This window comes from Ciconia boyciana, chromosome 14 (assembly GCF_034638445.1).
Source record: "Ciconia boyciana chromosome 14, ASM3463844v1, whole genome shotgun sequence".
NCBI lineage: Eukaryota > Metazoa > Chordata > Aves > Ciconiiformes > Ciconiidae > Ciconia > Ciconia boyciana.
Genome location: NC_132947.1, coordinates 506,308 through 526,152, shown reverse-complemented (window position 1 = coordinate 526,152; position 19,845 = coordinate 506,308). Strand labels below are relative to the sequence as shown.

The 19,845-nt window shown below is 68.2% G+C and overlaps 4 protein-coding genes across 9 annotated transcripts; 2 read left to right on the top strand and 2 right to left on the bottom strand.

The window, feature by feature from the left end:
• Positions 1-335: 335 nt before the first annotated feature.
• On the bottom strand, positions 336-3,211 carry ACOT8 (acyl-CoA thioesterase 8). Of its 4 annotated transcripts, none has more exons than XM_072878796.1 (6): positions 2,729-3,211; positions 2,512-2,648; positions 1,830-2,055; positions 1,407-1,564; positions 825-1,016; positions 336-725 (listed from the first exon to the last, which is right to left on the bottom strand). In XM_072878796.1, the coding sequence occupies exons 1-6, from the start codon at positions 3,049-3,051 to the stop codon at positions 607-609; spliced, it is 1,155 nt and encodes a 384-aa protein (XP_072734897.1). In that variant the 5' UTR covers positions 3,052-3,211; the 3' UTR covers positions 336-606. The 4 variants fall into 4 exon arrangements, with proteins under 4 accessions (XP_072734897.1, XP_072734895.1, XP_072734898.1 ...); XM_072878794.1 differs by having other exon boundaries at positions 2,449-2,648; positions 2,729-3,107; XM_072878797.1 differs by lacking the exon at positions 336-725 and having other exon boundaries at positions 873-1,068; positions 2,449-2,648; positions 2,729-3,107.
• Positions 3,166-19,701, top strand: CTSA (cathepsin A). 3 transcript variants are annotated; one of them, XM_072878782.1, is made up of 16 exons: positions 3,166-3,320; positions 4,585-6,061; positions 15,349-15,506; positions 15,612-15,723; positions 15,838-15,888; positions 16,164-16,250; positions 16,355-16,510; positions 16,887-16,978; positions 17,307-17,391; positions 17,530-17,621; positions 17,842-17,920; positions 18,071-18,219; positions 18,293-18,368; positions 18,478-18,567; positions 18,722-18,823; positions 19,018-19,701. In XM_072878782.1, the coding sequence occupies exons 1-16, from the start codon at positions 3,166-3,168 to the stop codon at positions 19,099-19,101; spliced, it is 3,045 nt and encodes a 1,014-aa protein (XP_072734883.1). In that variant the 3' UTR covers positions 19,102-19,701. The 3 variants fall into 3 exon arrangements, with proteins under 3 accessions (XP_072734883.1, XP_072734884.1, XP_072734885.1); XM_072878783.1 differs by lacking the exon at positions 3,166-3,320 and adding an exon at positions 3,676-3,811; XM_072878784.1 differs by lacking the exons at positions 3,166-3,320; positions 4,585-6,061 and adding an exon at positions 14,875-14,989.
• ZSWIM1 (zinc finger SWIM-type containing 1) lies at positions 6,451-8,926 on the top strand. Its single transcript, XM_072878791.1, has one exon. It carries the CDS (start codon positions 6,724-6,726, stop codon positions 8,482-8,484), a length of 1,761 nt encoding a protein of 586 aa, XP_072734892.1. The 5' UTR covers positions 6,451-6,723; the 3' UTR covers positions 8,485-8,926.
• NEURL2 (neuralized E3 ubiquitin protein ligase 2) lies at positions 10,770-14,737 on the bottom strand. The gene is made up of 2 exons (XM_072878799.1): positions 13,659-14,737; positions 10,770-11,354 (listed from the first exon to the last, which is right to left on the bottom strand). Exons 1-2 carry the CDS (start codon positions 14,344-14,346, stop codon positions 11,242-11,244), a joined length of 801 nt encoding a protein of 266 aa, XP_072734900.1. The 5' UTR covers positions 14,347-14,737; the 3' UTR covers positions 10,770-11,241.
• Positions 19,702-19,845: the final 144 nt, after the last annotated feature.

Sequence of the window (19,845 nt, the reverse complement as noted above, 5' to 3'; positions counted from 1 at the left end):
CTTCACTTCCCCCAGGGCACCGAGGTGGGAGCTGACTTGTCCCCTTTCCCCGGCTCCCAGCGGCTGGCTCCTCTCCCAAGCCTGGCTCTGGGGAGGAGACCGAGGGTGAGGAGAAGCAGCGACTGACACAAGCGCCGGGGCAGGAGAAGTGAGAAGGGGAAGCCGCGTGTGCCACAGTAGCACTTTCCCCTCCTGCGACCCAGCCTGCTGCGGGGGCAGAGCCGGCCCCCAGTGCCCCCGGTGCTGCCCGCCCTCCACCTGCCGGGAAAGGCTCCCTCGGGCGAGCGGAGTCACGGGCGCCAAGGGGACAAACTCCGGGGGTCGGAGCCCAGCTGTTCACCTGACGGCTTTATTTAAGGCAGGTGAAGGGGGGCTGACTGTAGTGTGCGGCTACGTGCTGTGCAGCTGGCAGACGGTCACAGCGGACGCCTCTGCGGGTCGCCATCTGTCGCAGAGGGCCTCTGGCACCAGCACTCCCTGCGGTGCTGGATCCAGCCCGGTCTCCTTCGAGGTCCTTCCCGCTGCCGCCCAGGTCCCGCCTTGCCTGCATCTGTGTTGGTCCCTCCTTCTGCGTGCCTGAGCCCCAGCCCGCGGGGGATTCCTCAGCTAGAGCTTGCTTTGGTTTGGCGTTTGCTCCACCCTGATGACTCCTTCCTGCGCGCAGGTGACAGCCAGGACCCCGTCCCTGCGCCACAGCCGTCCCTGCACCAGTCCCCGGCACCCGCCTGCAGAGCACGCCTGTCAGACCACGGCCCCTTTCCCCCCGGCGCGGGCAGGGCTGGCCTTTGCAGCGTGGGTCCCCGGAGAACGTGGTGAGGACTCACCGGCCCAGGGGCTCTCGCACTCGTACAGCATCCAGTGGTCCGCTCGGAAGGGCGCGTGGAACCACATGGAATGGTCGAGGGACACCATGAACTTGACACGGTACTGCCGGTGCGGGAGCAGGGCCGTGCCCAGGAAGGCATAGTCGGAGATGTAGGCAGCCACGCAGCAGTGCACCTTCATGTCAGTCTCTCCTGCAAAGCAACCGGCACTGCCCGTCCCCTGTGGGGTGGCCGTGGGACAAGCCTGGGCACGCAGCGTGAGGCAAAGCCCCAGGAGCTCGGCTTGCCCGAGGGTCAGCTGCTGGCAGAGCTGAGATGCTCTCAGACCCGCTCCCGTTGCCGTGCCCCCCAGGGAGAGCCCGCTGTGGCTGAGCGTGGCGCACGGGCATTGCTTCATGCTCTGGCACCCACACCCGTATTTCAGCCTTGAAATGCCCAGGCCTCCCCCAGGCTCGGGGTGCAGACAGCCCCTGAATCACGACCCTCTCAGCCCACTCCATCACGAGCATGCTCTACAGCGCGAGCTGGAGCGCAAGCCCTCGGCTTGTGAGGCAGCTGGACCGCGCTCCTGGCGGGACCCACCTATGTAGCCTCGTGCTCGCACCCAGAAGAACTGCTTTGGCTCCTGCGGCTCCAAGCGGAATATATCTGGTGGGTTCACAGGTTTGATATCAATCGGCACATCTTCAGCTTGAATCTTGTTGAGATGCTTTCTGTATCTCTCTGCCAAGTTAGGATTCCTGTAGACCAACACGCAGCAGTGAGGTTGATGCCAGGCAGGCCAGGGGCACGTCCTGCTGGCAGCGGCTTCAGCCCAGGGGCCCAGGGCCGCACAGAAAGGCAGAAGGGGCACGGCTCCTGCCCTGCCCTGTCCTGTCCTTCTCTACTCCCCTCCCTCCCAGGCGTATTTGGGAACTCCTCAGGCAGTCGCCCCAATCCCTGCGCCTCCCTAAGCCCCAGCTGCAGAGAAGGGTGTTGCTGGCATGCCCCTGCCGCCCCACTCACTGCAGGAACTTCTGGATGAGCTCTTCTTGTGTCAGCAGCTCCTCAGGGGGCGGCACGGCAGGCATGGTGTACTGGTGCTGCACTGGGCTCCCCTGGGAGAGCTGGAAGGAGGCCTGGCAGGTGAAGATCGGTTTTCCGTGCTGGATGGCCTTTACAGAACGAACAGAGAAGCTCTTCCCCGTACGGGTCCGCTCCACCTGGTACAGCACCGGCACCTTGGGGTCCCCTGGGACAGAAAAGGGACGTTCTGCCGTTGGGCCACCACGCGCCACAGACGCCTGACTGACAGAGGCTGAGCACCGGGGACGGGCGGGCTGAGCCCGCTGCGCCCCGAGCCGGCGGTGCCGCCCGCACCCTCCCTCTGCTGTGCCGGAGCCGGGATGGCGGCACCTGCTCACCCCTGTGGGCCCCGGCCCCGGCTTCCCCAGCCCCTCAGCCGCCGGACTCGCTGCCTGGCCCCAGTCCCTCCAGACGCCCCCGCCTCCCCGACCCCTGCGCCCCGGCGCCCGCCCCACCCTCCGCGATCGCCCGCCCGCCCCGCTGCCGGCGCTCAGCCCCAGGCACCCCCCGACCCCCCGGTCCCTGACCTGCTCCTCCCGCCCCGGCCGCCGGGGCTCACCGGCTCGGCCCCACTGCCCGCAGCCCGGTTCCCCCGGGCCCGGCCCGGCGCGGCCCGGCCCACCTGCCCGCACGAAGTAGCAGTGCAGCGAGTGGAGCTGCTCGTCGCGGCTAACGGCGCGGGCGGCCGCCACCAGGGCCTGGCCCACGATCTGCCCGCCGAAGAGGCGCTGCGTAGCGGGCACCCAGTGCTGCCGGCCCCTGCGGGGGAGAAGGCGGCGGCGGTGAGGGCGGCGGCGGGGAGGGCGGCCCGGTACCGGCGGCCCGGCGCCCCCGCGCACCGGAAGAGGTCGAGATCCAGCTGCTCCAGGTTCAGCACGCTCGTGATCAGCACGCTCCGCAGGTCCCCGGGCGGCGGCGGCGGCGGCCCCGGCCCCGGCCCCGCGCCAGCCCCGCCGGCGTCGCCCGCAGCCGCCATCTCCTCAGCGACCCGGAACCGGTGCCACTGACAGCAGCGGCGGAGCGGGAAGTGCCGCCCACCCGCGGGGCGGGGACCGCCGGCCGATTGGGCCGCGGGGCCGTCAGTCACCTGGGTGTGGCAGAAAACTCCGGGCTGGTTGGCTCGCCTCCTGCCAATCCGGAGAGGACGCCTCTGATTGGCCATACTCAGGGCGTGAGCGGCGCCCCACCAGGTTTAATACAGGCGGCGGGGGCGCGGGCTCTTTCTTGGGGCCGCTCCGGGGGAGCGGAGGCCGCGGGGCCGGGCCTGGCGCCCGCCATGGAGCTGGGGGCCCGCTTCAGGAGCTACGAGGACTTCAGGGAGCGCTTCCGCGCCTACAAGCAGGCGCAGGGGTGTCGCTACGGCCTGCGGAGCTGCGTCTCCGTCCGCTGCCACAACCGGCAGCACGGCACCGCCGTCCGCGAGGATGTCGTGTAAGGCTGCCCCGCCGCCGCGGGCCCCGATGCGCGGCCCTGCCCCGCCAGGCCGGGCTGGCTCGGCGCCTCGCAGCAGCAGCAGCAGCCCCCGCGGCAGGGCCGGCGCTCTGCTCCGGGAGGGGCCGGTGCTCCGGGGCGGGGCCCCACAGGCTCGGGGAGCGGCAGCGCCCGGCCCGCGGTGGGGGCCGCAGGCAGAGCCCGCAGACCCCCGGCAGCGCTCTTCCACGGGGCGCAGGCTCTCGCCTGTGCCGGGCTGTCACCGGGCTGCCTGTCACCTCGGGAGCGTGGCTCCGCTGGCGTGACGCGCCCGTGGAGAAGCGTGCCGCTGGTGATGGCACGCGCTTGCCGTTTGCGTGGTCTCGGCTGTTCCCGCGTCGCTCCTGCCCCCCGCGCGGTGCCTGCCCGTGTCCCAGCCCTCTCGCTGCCGCCTCCGTCCCCGCTCCGCTGTCCTCCGGCTGCCGCTCGGCTCTGTGCTCCTCTGCCTTTCGGTTCGTCAGTTCTCTCTGCCTCTCGTAGCAAACCCTGTAGCTTTGATCTCTGAAATTGCTGGCAAACCATAGCTCCCGCCTTTTTCCGTTCAAGTAGCAGGACGCTAAATGCGGGTGTCTGTTAGCGTTCCCTAGCTGCCTTTACCTCACCGCAAAGGAAAGGTGTTGTCAGGTTTCCCTCTCGCAGTACTCGATTCCGCAGCCTTTGCTTATCCGAACAGGGCTAGCGATGCTGTGACGCTGTCTTGTTTCCACCCAAGCCGGTGGATCTGCTCATGTGTGCACAGGCTGCGAGGTCATTCTCCAGTTGCACAACTGCTCCCCTTGCCTTCTTAAAACATAATTTCACCTCACGCCTTGAAGCCTCTCTTGCAATGTTCTACCCTGCTCCTCCAGGTGCAGAGGAGTTGCAGAAATGATATGTGCTTTAAGAGAGTGAGACGTAAAGATGCAGGCATCAAGTTTTCGTTGATGGCTTTGCTGTTTCTGGGGAGCAGAAATAGAGGTGCTGTGGGGAACAAGAGCTGGGGCCGCTTCGTAGCATCTCGTCGTGGCTGTTGTAACTCTCAGTTCCTTCGTTTCTCCTGCGTTTGAGCGTCCTTACCCCAGGCTTCGCTGAGCAGAAAGCCAGCCCGCATGTCTGACTGGCATATGTGGGGATTTTTGCGCTCACTGATTGAATATAGAGCTGGCATGGAAAGAAAGTCAAAACTAAATGCCGGCAGCCTACACCACCATTGCTTCCCCCGTTAACGCTTTCTCAACGTTTGCAGGTTCATGCAGGTGAAGTTTGGTTGTGCCCGGACCCAAAAATACAGCAAGAAGAGAAAGCAGCAGCCCAGCCTGTGTCCAGCTTATTTTGTGTTGCAATATAAGGAGGATATAGACCAGCTTGTGATCAGCGAACTGAACAGCAACCACGTCCATGCGGACCCGGTATTTTCCCTGACCAGAGCCACCGCTGCGACGGCAAGCACCATGGCACGCAACGGCCCCGCAACAAAACTGCGTAAGCAGCAGCAGGCGGGTGGGACCGAAAGCGCTGCTGCGGCGGATGAGGACTCGCACGTGGTCGCGGGAGAACCGGTGGATGGGATGCCTGCTCCGTACGGGGCTCCCACGCTCCCTGAGCCAGCGAAGGAAAATGCCTCGGCCTCAGCGCTCGTCAGGGTTGCCGAGGTCATGAAAACCTTCCTGAGGGTGGACAGGGGCTCGCTGGCCTCAATTAGCACAGACAGCGACCATGGCCTGGACAGACTCAGCTTCCAGACCAGCAAGATGAAGAGCTCGTTTGTGCAGTTCCCCGAGAGCCTCCTGCTGCACAGGGCGCCGAGCGCGGGGGGACAGGTTCTCTACGCTTTCATTGTAGAGAGTAAGGAGCGAGTGGGGAAAGTGGTGCACTTGTCACTGCTGAAGGGTGACACAGGACGCAGCGTCAGGAAAATGCTGACTGTCTTCAAGGAGTTCAACCCCAAGTGGCAAAAGGTCCAGGCTGTTTTTGTGGACGTGTCCTTCTTTCACAAAGCCATCCTCCACGAGCTCTTTCCCTCCGCCCAGGTGCTCCTTTCTGTCTATCACACTGTCCGACTGCTTGAGAAGAACGTGAAGGAAGCGGAAATCTCCTCTTCCCTCAAGCAGGACTTGACGCTGGCCTTGCAGGAGGCCGTGTTTTCCCCTTCGGCCGCAAGCCTGGATGCCCTGTCCCAGCTGGTGAAGCGCGTGGTCAGCCCGGAGCTGTACGACTACCTGCGAGCCAACTGGTTCTCCTGCGAGCTGCTGTGGTGCATGCATGCAGAGAAAGGTCTCCACTCCTGCAGCACGCACATGGACAGCCTGGACCTCATCACGCACCGAATATCCAGTCTCTTTGGCCAGCAGCCGTCCTTGGAGGCGAGCGTTCTTCGTTTTCTGGAGTGTGCGGACTGCCTTGATTCCGGAGGCTTGGAAAGCCTGAACCGGGGTTTCTCGAGCACTGAGGACGGTCGGAGCGGCCTCTGGGAGAAGCCTGGCGTGCGCACCGGTGCTGCCGCAGAGCCAGGCCCTGTTTCTGGCTCTCCGACTCTTGCCGAGCCCACCGGGCAGGCTGCTGCGGCGGGGACGGGCTGCATGCTGGCCGCGCTCCGGGAGAGCTGTACGGACCTGGGCTCCTGGCTGTGCCTGAAGGAGTGGGAGGTGGTGCAGACATCCACCCAGCTGCTCAGCCCCGCGCCGGGCGGCCTCACGGTTCGGCTGCTGGAAGACGCGCACCGGGTGAGCCGGGACTGCCGGCGCTGCAGCTGCTGCTTCCACCGCCGCTACCGGCTCCCCTGCAGGCACGTCCTGGCCGTGCTGCAGGCGCAGCGGGGGCGTGTGGAGGAAGGCATGGTGTGCAGGCGCTGGCAGCGGAGGTACCAGCGGCTCCCGGCCCCCGGGGTCAGCCCCCCGGGCTGCGGCAGGGGCTCGGCGGGCGGGCGGCCGGAGGGCAGGGGCGAGAGGGTGCGGTCCCTCAGCCTGGAGCTGGGCAACCTGCTGATGCAGAGCGAGGGGGCGGAGCTGGAGGCGCGCAGCTCCGCGCTGGCAGCGATCCTGGCCGTCTGGGCTCGGTCAGCGGGGCCGGGGCAGGCGGCCGGGACGGAGCCGCTGACCCTGCACTGCTCTGGGTGACGGGGGCAGGGAGGAGACGCGTGATGGCGGAGGGGAGCTCCCGGCGATCCCTGGCCCTCCGCCCCGAACGGCGGCTGCCCCGGGCAGCGCCCGAGCCCCGCCCCGGCCGGTACCGGCGGCTGCTGCCGGCGTCGCGCCCACCGGCAGGGGGCGGTGCGCGCTGCCTGACGTCACGGCGCACCCCGCGGTGATTGGTGGCGTCCCCGGCAGGGCGCGGGGCATGCCGGGATGCACACACCCCCCCCCCCCAGCAGGCCGTGGCGCGGGGCATGCCGGGATATGTCCCCCCGGTAGCGGCGGCCGCGGGGCGGGGACGTGCCGCGATGGCGCAGGCCCCGCCGGGCCCGGGCCGCGGTTCCCTGGTGGCCTACGAGCTGGGCGCGGACGGCGGCATGGCCTCCGTCAGCTTCCAGACCGCCGCCATGGGCGGCGTCTTCGCCCGCTTCCCCCGGGCGCTGCTGGTGCACCGGGCGGGCGGGCCGGCGGGCCGGGCGCTCTACGTCTTCCTGGTGGCCGGGCCGGCCCCGGGGCTGCGGGGCGGCATGGCCAGGGTGGCCCATCTCGCCGTCCCGCGGGACGAGTCGGCGGGCAGCCTGTCCCGCATGTACGGGGCGTTCAGGGCCTTCAACCCCGCCTGGGCCGAGACCCGGCTCCTCCTGGTGGGCCCCGGCCTGCCGCAGCCGCCGGCGCTGGCCCAGGCCTTTCCCGCGGCGCAGGTGCAGCTCTCCGTCTTCCACCTCTGCAAGCGCCTGCAGCAGCAGATCCAGCGGCTGGCCCTGGAGGGCCGTGCCGAGCGGCTGATCCTGGCCGCCCTGAGCGACGCCGTGCGCGCGGCCACCGCGAGCAGCCGCAGGAAGATGCACACCCTCCTGAGGGACCTTGTGGCACCAGACTTGCTGCCTCGGCTCCATATTCACTGGCTCCTCGATGATGAGATCTGGGCCGCGCACAGGGAGAGGAGCTGGGGGGAGAGCAGTAACTACTTTAGGGACCTGGAGATCGTCACCCAGGGGTTAAGCCAGGTTTTCAGTGCTGGGCTCTCTCTGGAGAGCTGCATCACCTCCTTAGCCCAGCACTACCAAAAGTGTGTTTCTAACAGCCCTCCTGATGCCGTGACGTGCTCCGCTCCCCATCCTCATCACCGTGCTGCTCGGGCAGCTGCCCAAAGCCTGCCTGCCTCGGGTTCGCCTCTCGCCCCTCTGGCGTGCCGGGGTGAGCCGTCTCAGAGCTCCGTCCAGGCCTCCCCCACCACGGCAGCGGCTCGGCAGCAGCGGCCAGTGGCAGCCTCTCTCACAGCTGCTAAGAGTCCCGTGATTGTCCTCCAGAGTCCACCGGCAGCTCCTCGGCTCCCTGCGGCTCTTCAGCGTCAGCCTGAAATCCCCCAGGCGCTCCTCCTCCGGAGCAAGCCTGCGAGCCCTCAGTCCTCGTTAGGTCCTTCATCTCCTGCGGCTAAACCGGAGGCCACAGAAAACCCGGAGGGTGACAGCGAGGAGGAGATTGACCGAAGGACTGATGAATGCATCAAGCAGTCTTTGAGCGATATTTGCACGGAGCCCGCTGCCAGGCTGTGCCTGAGCGAGTTTGCGGTGGTTCAGAAATCCGTGCAGCTGATAGGCACCGGGGAGGACGCTCTCAGCATACAGATCCTGGAGGATGCCCACAGGGTGGACCTGGAAGGCCCGAGCAGTTGCACTTGCCACTTAAACCAGGTCTTCCAGCTGCCCTGCCGGCACATCCTGGCTGTGCTGAATTCAGACGGGAGGACCTTGCAGCCGGAGATGCTCAGCAGACGGTGGCAGAAGGGATGCGATGCCCATCAGGCCGGGCAAGACCGTGCTGATGGCCTCTTGGAGGTCCTGAAGAGCTCTTGGAACGAGTCTTTGGATAAATCCCTGGTGGTATCCTTCCTCACAGCGGAGATCAGCCGGCTTCTCACCCACTGCAGCAGGGAGGAGTTTGAGCGCAGGTACAGGACCCTCCGGGAGCTGGCCGACAGCTGGATCGGGCCCTATGTCGAGGTGAAGCTCTAGCACCAAGCGGGGGCCGAGCGGGCCGCTCTGTGTGTGGGCCCTCGGGAGCAGCGGGGCAGCAGATGTGCAGGGGGCCTCTTCATGCCGCACCGGTGTCCCGGCTTCCCCCTTTACTCCCCTCAGCCTGTCGCTCCCTTGGGGCTCGGCATGGAAGGGGCGGTTTGGGTCCTTTATCTGGCGAGCTGAGCGTCGCCTCTTGCACGGGGCAGCTGAGGAACCGGATTGGGAACTCCAGATTGCGGTGGAATGGGTAACCAGCCGCTGACCTGGCTAACAGGAGGTGTGGCTGGGAGCCAACCGCGGGTGGCGCGGCGTGGGAGGCGATGGTATAATAACATGTGACAAAATTATTGGATCTGCGGCCAGCGCCTGCAGGTCCTTCCAGCATCCAGGTGCGGTGTGGTGTGCAACAAAGCCAATAAATCAGCCTCGTATTGCTCAGGAGCTGCGTCTGTCTCTGTGCCAGCTGCGGCCACCCCTCCCTGCCGGCAGGACGGGACGGTGGGGCTCGCTCGGCCCGTGAGATCAGGCAGGGCTTTGAACGGCGCTGCTTGGTGGTCTTGCTTCATTGCGGTGCCCTCCAGTTATCAGAGCGAGCCTGCTCGTTAGGAGGCAGCAATCCGGAGGGTGGCAATCTCCGCTGCTGGCAGCGCAGCCTGCGGTCTGGGGCAGAGGAGTTGTTTGTCTGGTTACGGCAGCTGCTCTCAATTCCTCCAAAAGGGGAACCCGCCCTCCCTTGTCAACAGCACGTGTGCTGGGGGAGGCGGGAGGGATGCTGGGGGTCACAGCAGTGCAAACAAAGCTGCGGTGAGGTGGAGAGCAAAGGCTTTAAATGCGTGGGATGGGGGAGGAAAAAACACCGAGAGGAACAAACAGGCCTGGCCCTTGGGTGTTGCTCTCGGGCTGGGTGAGCTCCCCGTCCCCCCTCGCCAGCCAGAGAAACTCCAGCACCAGCAGCTCCGGCGCCCGTCACTTTGGGACGCGGCGGGGGGCATCGGGAGACCTCACTCATCGCTGTGGTTCAGTCACCATCAGTGTTTTCACCCATCAGCCAGGGGAAACACCCTGGTTTCAGTAGAGTTGGCCTGTTGCAGGAGTAGGACTGCTGTGTGATTGGGGATTTCCTCTTGATTGAGGGTTTTGTAACATTACCTGATACGATCAAATCTCTCTGACTAAATATAGTGTCGTGTTTCCTAAGACACCTTTCTGTAAACTTGGAGCTGCTTGTTTCACCCCTCAGCCGTGCTGTAGAAGAGGCCTGGAAGGCCCTGCCTGCTGGCCCCCTCGCCATCGCTCTTCCTGGCACGTGTGGGCACCCCTCTGATTTTTGGAGGGCTCTTTCCTCTGCCTCCCCTCCCAGCCCGGCGCAGGCGCTGTGGGAGCCCCAGCTGCCATCCCCACCAGCCAGAGGATGAGGGGTCTGGAGGAGGGCCCAGTGCTGGCTCCTGGAGCTGGGGAGCGCTGAGCTCCCCTCCCCAGCCGGCAAGGTGGGGTAGCTGGACCCTGCGCTGGGTCGCTGTGACCGGCTCTGTGGCCACAGGCACGTGCCTGAGCAACGGCTGTTGCCAGCGCGGCTCCCTGGGCACTGTGGGTTTCCCTCCAGCATCCGCCCTGTCTACCTCCCTGCTGGGAGCACAGGAAATAACTCATCCCCGTTCTCGGGGTAAACATCTTTCCCAAGAGCGAAACTGCCCGGCTGGGACAAGCGCCCAGCTGTAATTTACCCTCCGCGTGAGCATTGGGCTGTGCCCTCCGGCGCTCCACCCAGCCTGGCCCTCGCTCTGATCCACCCGGGCGATCCCAGCTTTGTTCCCGGTCCACGGGCGGGTCCCAAGCCCAGCAGGGTTGAGGGCCCTGCGCACAGGCTCACGGGCCCAACTTTGTTCCTTGCTGGAGGGTGAGCTGCTCCCACGAGTGGCTGCTGAAGCGCAGGGGGGGTCCCAGCCCCCCGAACTCTCTTTGACAGCACTCTTCCCACCTTACCGGAAGGCGGCTCCCCTGAAGTACCCCCTGCAGCCACACAAAATGCCCTGGCACGGAAGGGGAAGAAAAGTCCCCTTGGCTGGGGACTAAAAAACCCAAAGCCATGGCTTCCTCCCCGAGACGGGAGCCAGGCAGCACACTGGCCCCCAGAGCTGGCCAGTGCTGGCCTTGCCCTGTGGAGGACCAGCCTGGCACCAGGCACGCGCCGAGGCCTCATCCTGCAGGGTGTCGATCCTGCCGGTGGGGCTGGGTCTCCCCGCTGCAGGGGCTCTGCGGGTCCCACCGTGCCCACCCCAGCCAGCCCGGCTCCACCAGCATCCTGGTGCACGGGGCCTCCTGCTGCGGGCAGCACCGGCGGTGAGCACAGCCCCTACGGCAGCGGGCCCGGTGCGGGTCGGGCAGCGATGCGCGCCCCCCCTGTGTTGCTCCGTGCGCCAGCGCTCCCCGCAGCACGCTCGCTTTCTGGCTGGAAGCGCTTTATTGCTCGCTCTGCCCTGTGCCACCCTCCTGCCCACGCACCGGCCGTGCCGCGCCCATCTGTGTGGAGGAAGGTCCCTCCGGTGCTCTGCCGCGCTGCCTGCGCTCTCGCGTCGGCCCTTCGGCAGCGTGCGCCGTGTGCGCGGGCGCCCGGGGGCGAGGGGCACCGCGTGCCGGCGGGCCCGGGGAGGTGGAGGGGGCAGCTGGGGGCACAGCCCCTGCCCGGGCAGCCCACGGCCGTCGCTGGTGGGGCTGTCAGTGCGGGGGGCGGCCCGGGGCAGCGCCCTCGATGCCTCACTCGTCGCAGAAGCTCTTCAGCGGCGGGGGCAGGTCCAGGCCGTCGATGGCCAGGCGGTGGATGATGTGCTTCTGGATGACCAGCCGGCAGAGGGTCTGCAGGGAGGGAACTGGGAGAGAACAGAAAGAAGCAGCTGAGCTGGCCGAGCCACGGGCGAGGCTGAGAGCAGAAGGGTGCGGAGGAGATGAGCCCCAAGGCTCCCCAGAGGTGCCGTGTTTTAGGACAGCAGTGGGTGAGCTTGCTCTGCGGCAGGAGCAGGCATCGCCCTGCCCCGGGCTCGAGCCGGCTGTGGGGCAGAGCCAGCGCCAAGGTGCTCTGGCTGGGACAGGAGCCTGAGGGCCCCGGGCTGTGAAGCTCTTCCCGTTACCGGAGGAAGGCTGGGAGGACGGTTATGTGCCCAAGCCGCGCGTTACCAGGGCTGTTTTGCATTTGTTTTCCCTGGGGGCTGTCGAGCAGCTCCCCGGGGTCTCACGTGCCCACACTGTGCCTTCCTTTCATCCTGCTCCCTTGGTCTGCTCCCACCGGCCAGTGCCAGGCTGCCGGGTGGGCGCCCGCAGGCCGGGGCTGCGCTGCCTGCAAGGGACAGCTCCAGCGATGCCTTTGAGACTGCATCCTCTGAGCCGTTCCCGTGGCCGCCCGCCCGGGTTCTGCCCGCTTCCTGCTGCTGTGACACGCGCCCCTGTGGGGTTCCTTTCAGAAGCCCTTGGTGGCTCAGCGGCGTGGGTGCAGTTAGCCGCAGCCGGCGCTCTCCTCAGATTTTAAACAAGAGCTGACTCAGGCGCAGCCTGTGGGCCTTGGTTCGTCCGCTGCCTCCGAGAGCCAAACCGGAGGAGAGCACCCCAGGGCGTCGTGCTCGGCCGGCACGGAGCCGCGGCCGGGACCCGGCCGTTTGGCCTGCACGTGGCTGAGCGCCTCTCTGGCTGCGGGGCCGGTGCCTCTGGAGGCTCGCACCGGCACCGGGCAGAGCAGAGCTCTGCCGAGCACAACCGTGCTGTGCCCGGCCGGCTCCCGACCTTGGGGCTGTTTTCGGACGGCCGGAGCGCTTACCCCCGCCTCGGCGGCACGGGGCTGCGTCGCGCCCAGTGCTGGGTGACGAGTGGCAGATGCCCTTCGGCTCTCCTGCCCCCCACCCCCCCCGTGCCGCATCGCGTGTCACCAGCGGCTCAGCTGCTTGCTTCTGATTTTCACTTCACCAACCAGACCCCGGCCAGGAACAGAACCGCACGGAGACTGATTTTTAAACCCTGCGGAAGTGTTGCAGAAACCAGAGCTACTTTGTCGAGGGCAGGAAGCCAGACTGTGCCTCTGCAGCGGTGCCTGGTGCGGTGGGAGGGGGCAGCTCTCCCAGAGGTACGTGCTGCCAGCGCGAATCCTTCGTGAGCGGCCGGGGATGGGGCCCTCCGGGGCGGCTCGGTGGCCTCCTGCAGCGTGCTCCGGCCGGTGGCCCTCAGCACGCTCCCGGGGCAGGGGGGCCTGGGCAGCCGGGCACGTTTAACCTCCCCGTTGGGATAACCCAGCTCACAGCAGCTGGCCGGGAGAGTCCTGGATTTCAGCTTTGAGACAGCAGCAGCTGAACTTTGCGCCGACGAGAGAAGCGGTGGCTCCCGGCGGTCGGGGGCAGCCGGCCCCTCGGCCATCAGCTTCTGTCTGCGGCCTCGCACCCAGGGTGCAGACAACGAATTATCCTGCTGATGTAAAGCAAAGGTGGCACGGCGGTGTGACAGCTCACGGCCAGCCACCGTCGCCCAGGCGCTAGCTCTCCTTCTGGCTCTCCCCTCCCCTAATCCTCGGCATCTGCTGATTTTTCCAGTGTGGTGCTAATTAGCACTTATTAGCCTGACGCCTCGCAAGAGCCAGCGACCAGCACCTGTCTTCCCAGCCCCTCCCCAGCTGGACGAGGGATGCCGGATATTGCCCAACCTCCCACGGCATCACGGGGTGTCTGCCCAGGGCACCCCGTGGCCAGGGCACGCGGCAGGCGCGGGGGCACGGCACGCGTGCCGGGGCAGGTGCCGGCTGGGGAGGAGCGTGGCGCTGCGGGGGCGCAGCTCTGCGGCCCCTGGTCCAGGGCAGCCCAGAACACCCGCCCCCATCGCTGTGCTCGGGAAGGGTGGCCAGGCTGGGCTCTGCCCCGACCACCGCTGCCGGGAGCTGGTGCGAGCTCTCCCCTGGCCCCGGCGCAGCCCCGCGTGGCAGAGCTTTCGGGAGACGGTGCCCGTCGGCGGCAGCGTGGGGTCTCGCCCGCGCTCCGCAGGGGCCGGGGGCTCTCCTGTGCCCTCTGCCCCGTGTCCCCCTGCCCCGTGGCACGCTCTGACGCTCCCACTGTTGGGGATTACGGGGTGACCCCGCCGGAGCCCCCCCGCCGGCTCCTGGCCCGTGCGGGACGTGCCCCGGGGAGGGGGCAGGTACCTACAGCCATATTCCACTGGGATGACCCGGACGCTCTTGGTGGAGGCAAAGACGTCGACCACGGCGTAGAGCGGGCGGGCGGCGGGCAGGCGCCTGGCACTCGGCCCCATGTCCTCTCCGTTGATGACGATGTGCATGTCGGCGGTGCCGTCGGGCTGCAGGGCGTACAGCACGCCGATCCGGCTGCGCCGGGCGGTCGCAGGCAGCGCGTTCGTCTTGTACAGGTCGTCCAGGATGTGGCTGTAGCGCCCGGGCCTGCTGCGCCCCACCAGCGTGTCGCGGGGGATCCTCAGCCGCTCGATCAGCAGGAAGGGCTCCCAGGGGGGGCCCCGCGCCCGCGCCCGCGCCGGCACCTCCTCCCCGTCCGCCGCGACGCGGTTGTGGCTCCGGGTGATGGCGAACACCCAGGTGTCCCCCATGTTGACCAGGTCCGGGAGCGAGTACTCGGGCACGACCTCCAGGCTCTGGGGGTCGTGGGCCGTCAGCCCCACGCGCAGGTGCCCGCACCAGCCCAGCTCCTTCTCCTCGATCTCCACCAGGAAGATCTGCCCGGGCGCCAGCGGCTCCTGGCTGAAGCAGAGCCCGTTGGCGAAGCTCTCCACCCGCGTGGCCCGCGTGCGCGAGGCGTCCAGGCGGACGTTGGCGCCGTGGACGCGGTGGAAGCGCGCGGCGAGGCGGCACCGGGCGGCCATCGCCGCCGCTGACTATTTTTAACTGTCCCCGTCAGTCACAGCTGCTGCGAGGCGGTGACGGCCGCTGCGGGCAGGGACAGCGGGGGTGGCCCGGAGGGGTCCTAGTGCCGCAGGGGGGGCGGGGGCGGACCCCGCGCCTGCTGGGGCACGGCCGGGCGCACCGGGCTCTCCGGGCCTGCCGGTGCCCCGCGCGGTGCCTGCCCGCGCCGCCCGCCTGTGCCTGGGCGCCCGGCGGTGCCCGGCGGTGCCCATCTGTGCCCGGCGGTGCCCGCCGGGCCCCGCACCCCCGCCGCCGGCTGCCGCCGTCGTTGCCCGCCGGGGGCTGGACGCTCCCGCCGGGGGCTGGGGGCCGAGGGCTCCCTCCCGTGCCGGCGCTCCCCTCCCCGCGGCACCGTGGTGGGGGGGGGCCGCGAGGCGCCGGCAGCGGGGACCCCCGGCCCGCGGCCCCCGGGGTCCGGTGCCGCGGGCCGGGGCCGCTCCCACGTGCGCGGAGGGGAGGGGGGCGGGGCCCGGCCGCCCCCGGGGCGCTGATTGGCCGCCGCCAGGCCCCGCCCCGCTCACGTGAGCACCGGCTGTCATATGGGCGGGCGTCATGTGCCCGCCGGGACCGCCGCCTGCGGGAGCCGCGCCGGGAGCGGCCGCGGTCAGCGGGGCCGGGGCCGGGGCCGGGGCCAGCGGCCGGGGAGGGGGGGGCGGAACGGAGCCGGGCGGGGCCGGGGCCGGGGCCGGGGTCGGCGTCGGGGTCAGCGGCCCGGGGGTGGGGGAGGGCGGAACGGAACGGAGCCAGGCCGGGGTCAGCGGCCGGGGAGGGGGGGCGGAACGGAGCCGGGCTGGGGTCAGCGGGCCGGGGCTGGGAGGGCCCCAGACCAGCCCGGCACCGGGGGAGCGGGGCTGGGGCTGGGGCCGGGGCCGGCGTGGGGGACCGGGCAGGCGTGGGGCGCTGCTGGGGCCGCGGCCGTTCCCGGCGAGCGGCGCCCCGAGCTCCCCTCCCGCCCCCCGCAGATGGGGCCGCTGCTGCTGTGCGCGCTGCTGCTGGGGCTGAGCCGGGCCGCCCCCCCGGGCCACGAGGTGACCTTCCTGCCGGGGCTGGGCAAGCAGCCCTCCTTCCGGCACTTCTCGGGCTACCTCTGCGCCGGGCCGGGCAAGCACCTGCACTACTGGTACGTGGGGCCGCGCCGGTAGCGAGGCCGGTGCCGGGCTGCGCCCCGGGCGGGCGGCGCGGGGGCCCGGCCGGGCACCGGGTGCTGACGGCCGTGCGTCCGCAGGTTTGTGGAGGCCCAGAGCAACCCCCGGAGCAGCCCCCTGGTGCTGTGGCTGAACGGGGGCCCCGGCTGCAGCTCCATGGAGGGCTTCCTGAAGGAGCACGGCCCCTTCCTGGTCAGTAGGCACAGCCGCCTCGGGGCTGCGGGGCCTGGCAGGCTGCGTGGCACGAGCCGACCCGCTGGGGCCAGCCTGGTTGTGCCCGTGGGTCACTGCCTTCTGCTTCCCCAGATCCAGCCCGACGGGGTCACGCTGAAGTACAACGACTACGCCTGGAACAAGGTACGGGCGCAGGCGCTGCGGCCCTCCGTGGCTGTGGGGAGGGGGTGGCCCCCAGCCGGTTCCACGGAGCCGAGCCTCCCGCAGGGCCCGCTGCCCAACACGCCCTCCTCTCAAGTCTGCTGTCGAGCAGGGCAGGAATGCGGCCCCCCAGCACAGCCCTGGGGCAGGCCGGGCACCCGCGGGTGCTGCCACCGGCGAGGCCAGCAGCCCTCTGCCGTGCCGATCCAGGAGGGGGGGGTCTCCCCCGATGTCCAGATCCTCTGCTGTCCCTGCAGATTGCCAACGTGCTCTACCTGGAGTCCCCCGCTGGCGTCGGCTTCTCCTACTCCGAGGACAAGAAGTACGCCACGAACGACACCGAGGCGAGTGACCCGGGCTGCTGGGAGGGACCTGCCTCCTGCCTGCCCCAGCCTGGGCGCTGGCGGTCCTGCCTTGCCGCCTGACCCCTGTCTCCTCCTGCCTGCAGGTTGCTCGCAACAACTACCTGGCGCTGAAGGAGTTCCTCCGGCTCTTCCCCGAGTACTCCAAGAACGATCTCTTCCTCACGGGGGAGAGCTACGGGGGGGTCTACATCCCCACGCTGGCAGAGTGGGTGATGCAGGACCCCAGCCTCAACCTGAAGGTGTGCGGCTGGGCTCTGCCGCCGGTCCGGGCTGAGCTGGGGAGCAGAGGGCTTGGCATGGCCTCTCTGGGGCTCTTGAGCGGTACCGGGGTGGGGACCGGCCGCGCAGCCGGCGCACGGGGCCTCCTCCCGGGGCGTAGGGTGGGTCTGGCCCCGCGGCCTTTCATCTTCTCCTGGGGTGCTGGCAGCGGCTGCTGGCGGACGTGTCCGTCCCTGCCGAGTGGGACCAGGGGAGCATTCTCAGGCACCCCGACCCTTCCTGTTCCCTCCGTGGAGTAAACAGTACCGCATCTGCTTCCTGCCTGCCGCCGCTGCTGCTGCGGCTGCCCTGTGGGGAGCGGGAACACAACAGAGTTGTTTTCTTCTTGCCTCGCAGGGAATCGCCGTGGGAAATGGCCTCTCCTCCTATGAGATCAACGACAACTCCCTGGTTTACTTTGCCTATTACCATGGCCTGCTGGGGACCGAGTAAGAGGAGGGAGCGCTGCCGCTAGTGCACTGTCCCTGTGTGAGCAGGACAGGGGCACGGCGTGGGACGGGGCTGGCTGGGTCGGTGGTGTGCGGGACAAGGGAAGCTCCTGGCCTGACTTGGGCCAGCAGCCGGGCTGTGGAGACGACTCCTCATCCTGGGCAGCTCCCATGGGCGCATTTGTTTGTGGGGCGCGCAGGGCACTGGGCCAAGCCACGTGCCGTGCGGCCGCTGGGCAGGGAGGCTGCAGCGTGGCCGTGGCCACTGGCTTTGTGTCGGTGTTGCCGTCTGGGCAGCGTGGTCCAATCCCCTGGTCTCTGCCCACAGGCTGTGGAGGGACTTGCAGGCCTTCTGCTGCTCCCAAGGGAAGTGCAACTTCCATGACAACTCCAACCTGAACTGCACGCTCAAGGTGAGGGGAGCCGGAGCCCCCGAGCGCGTGCCCAGCACCCGTGTCTGTGAGCAGCACCCACCCGCCTGGCTCTGGATGGGCTCCACGGTCCCTCAAGCGTCCTTCTGAGTCCCAAACCCTTCTTGCGGCTCATTACAGATGGGGGAGATGATTCAGATCGTAGAGGAGTCCGGCCTCAACATCTACAACCTCTACGCCCCGTGCGATGGCGGTGTCCCTGGGAGCATGAGGTGAGAGTGGCCCCGGGGGAGGCGGGTCTCCAGGCACTGGCTTGCTTTCGTTTGCAGCGTGTGGGGTCCCAGCTGGCAGAGGGACGCGGTGGGCTGGGCAGGGGGCCCCTCTGGGACAGGTGGACCGTGTCTGGCTGCTGTCGAGGACTCCCCCAGGGAGGACCCTGAGCCCTTGGTCCTCCAGAGCTTTCAGCCTGTCCCGTGCTCATTCTGGCTGCAGGTACGAGGGTGACTATCTCATCACGCACGACCTGGGCAACTCCTTCATCCGGATGCCGATGAGGTTCTCCTGGCGGCAGGTGAGCCCAGGCGCCCGTGCCACCAGGCTGTGAGCTCCCTCTGCCCGGCCAGTGGTGCTGCCTTGTGGGCAGGAGGGGGCAGAGGGCAGTTGCTCCCGTGGGGCAGCACCAGGTGCTGCTGCGGCACGGACTCTCCCAACGCTCTCCCAGAACCTGTTGCGGATGCCGGTAGCCCGGAATAAGGTCCGGATGGACCCTCCCTGCACGAACTCTACGGCCCCCCGTGTGTATCTGAACTCCCCGGAGGTGAGGAAGGCTCTCCACATCTCCCCTGACGCCCCAGAGTGGCAGGTGTGCAGGTGAGCAACCTCCGGGCGGGGAGGGACCGCTGCAAGCCCGAGCAGCCGTGTGACGCCAATGCTTCCTCCGCAGCTTCGAGGTGAACCACGGCTACAAGCGCCTGTACATGCAGATGAACGACCAGTACCTGAAGCTGCTCGGAGCCACGGTGCGTGCGGGGGAACCCACCGGGCCCTGGGACCGGCTCTGCCAAACTGGCCTCCTGCCTGGCCGGGGATGCTGCCCTGCGAACCGCTCACCCTCCTTCTGCTCTGCAGAAATACCGGATCCTGGTGTATAACGGGGACGTCGACATGGCCTGCAACTTCCTCGGGGACGAGTGGTTTGTGGACTCCCTGTGCCAGAAGGTAAATGGGCAGGGCAGGGCCTGGGCCAGGCCGGTCACCAGCTCTGGGCTGCGCAGTCGGCTGCGTGCTGGGGCAGGCTGCGGCGAGAGCGAGGGCAGGGCTGGCCACCCGCCTCGGGCAGCCGGGGCACTGAGGGCGCTGCCGCCGGTCCCAGGTGCAGGTGGCTCGCCGGCCCTGGCTCTACACTGAAGGAGGCGAGAACCAGATCGGGGGTTTTGTGAAGGAATTTACCAACATCGCCTTCCTCACCGTCAAGGTAGGGCTGCGGGGGCTCTGGGAGACGGGGAGAGGGCCGCTGGCTGCGGTGCAAGCAGGCGTGCCAGACACCAGTGCTGCCGTCGGAGTGGGGCGGTGCTGGCTGGGCTGGGGGCAGCCTGGGGCTGGAGGCACTCGCAGGGCAGCGGCAGCCCCACGGCCAGCACTGACCTGCTGCCGCCTGTTATCCCGCAGGGAGCTGGCCACATGGTGCCCACGGACCGGCCCCTTGCTGCCTTCACCATGTTCAGCCGCTTCATTAAGAACGAGCCTTACTAGGAGCTGCGGAGGCAGTGCCCGGCGCCTCGGCTGCCCTCACCACCCAGCCCCTCCTCGCTGCTGCTCAGCTGCGCCCAGGCTCCCTGTGCCATGAATCGAGCCACTCCTGCAGCCCATGGGGCTCTCCCCGCTCTGCCCAGCCCTGCAGGGCAGTGCCCGGCTGGACTGTGTGGAGGATGGGGCTGCCTGCGGTGGGTGGGGGGCACGGGGTGAGGAGTCCCAGGGGCTCTGTCGTTGCTGGGTGAGGAGTTGTGTCCCTGCTGCAGCCACCTCCTCTCTTGTGGTTTCCTGTCTCGCCTCCTGCCTATCTGGGGGCACAGCTACTTCCCTCCTGGGAAGGGAGTGCTCCCCCACCACTTCCCCTCTGCCCCGCAGCCCCTGCACGCACACAGCCCTGGCAGGCTCCGAGGCAGCTGCCCCCTGCTAGGAAAGCACAGTTCACGTGGTGGCTGCGGGCAGCTGGGCACTGCTCCTGCAGGGACTTTCTGATCCCCTCCAAACCACTCTTACGTCTGACCCCGGTGAAGGAGGCTTACCGCCCGCTCACTGTCTGGGGCACACAGTGCTTCTGGGAACTCGCAATAAACTCTCCGAACAAGGTGGTTCTGTTCCTCATTGCCCAGCTCCTAGCACTGCTTTGCTACGCCCTGCTTTGCTTTCCTTTGCTCTCTGAGGAGTACCGCTACAAGCCAAGGATCCAGCAGAGGTGAGTGCTGATGCACCGTCCTGGGGAGCCAAGGCCTG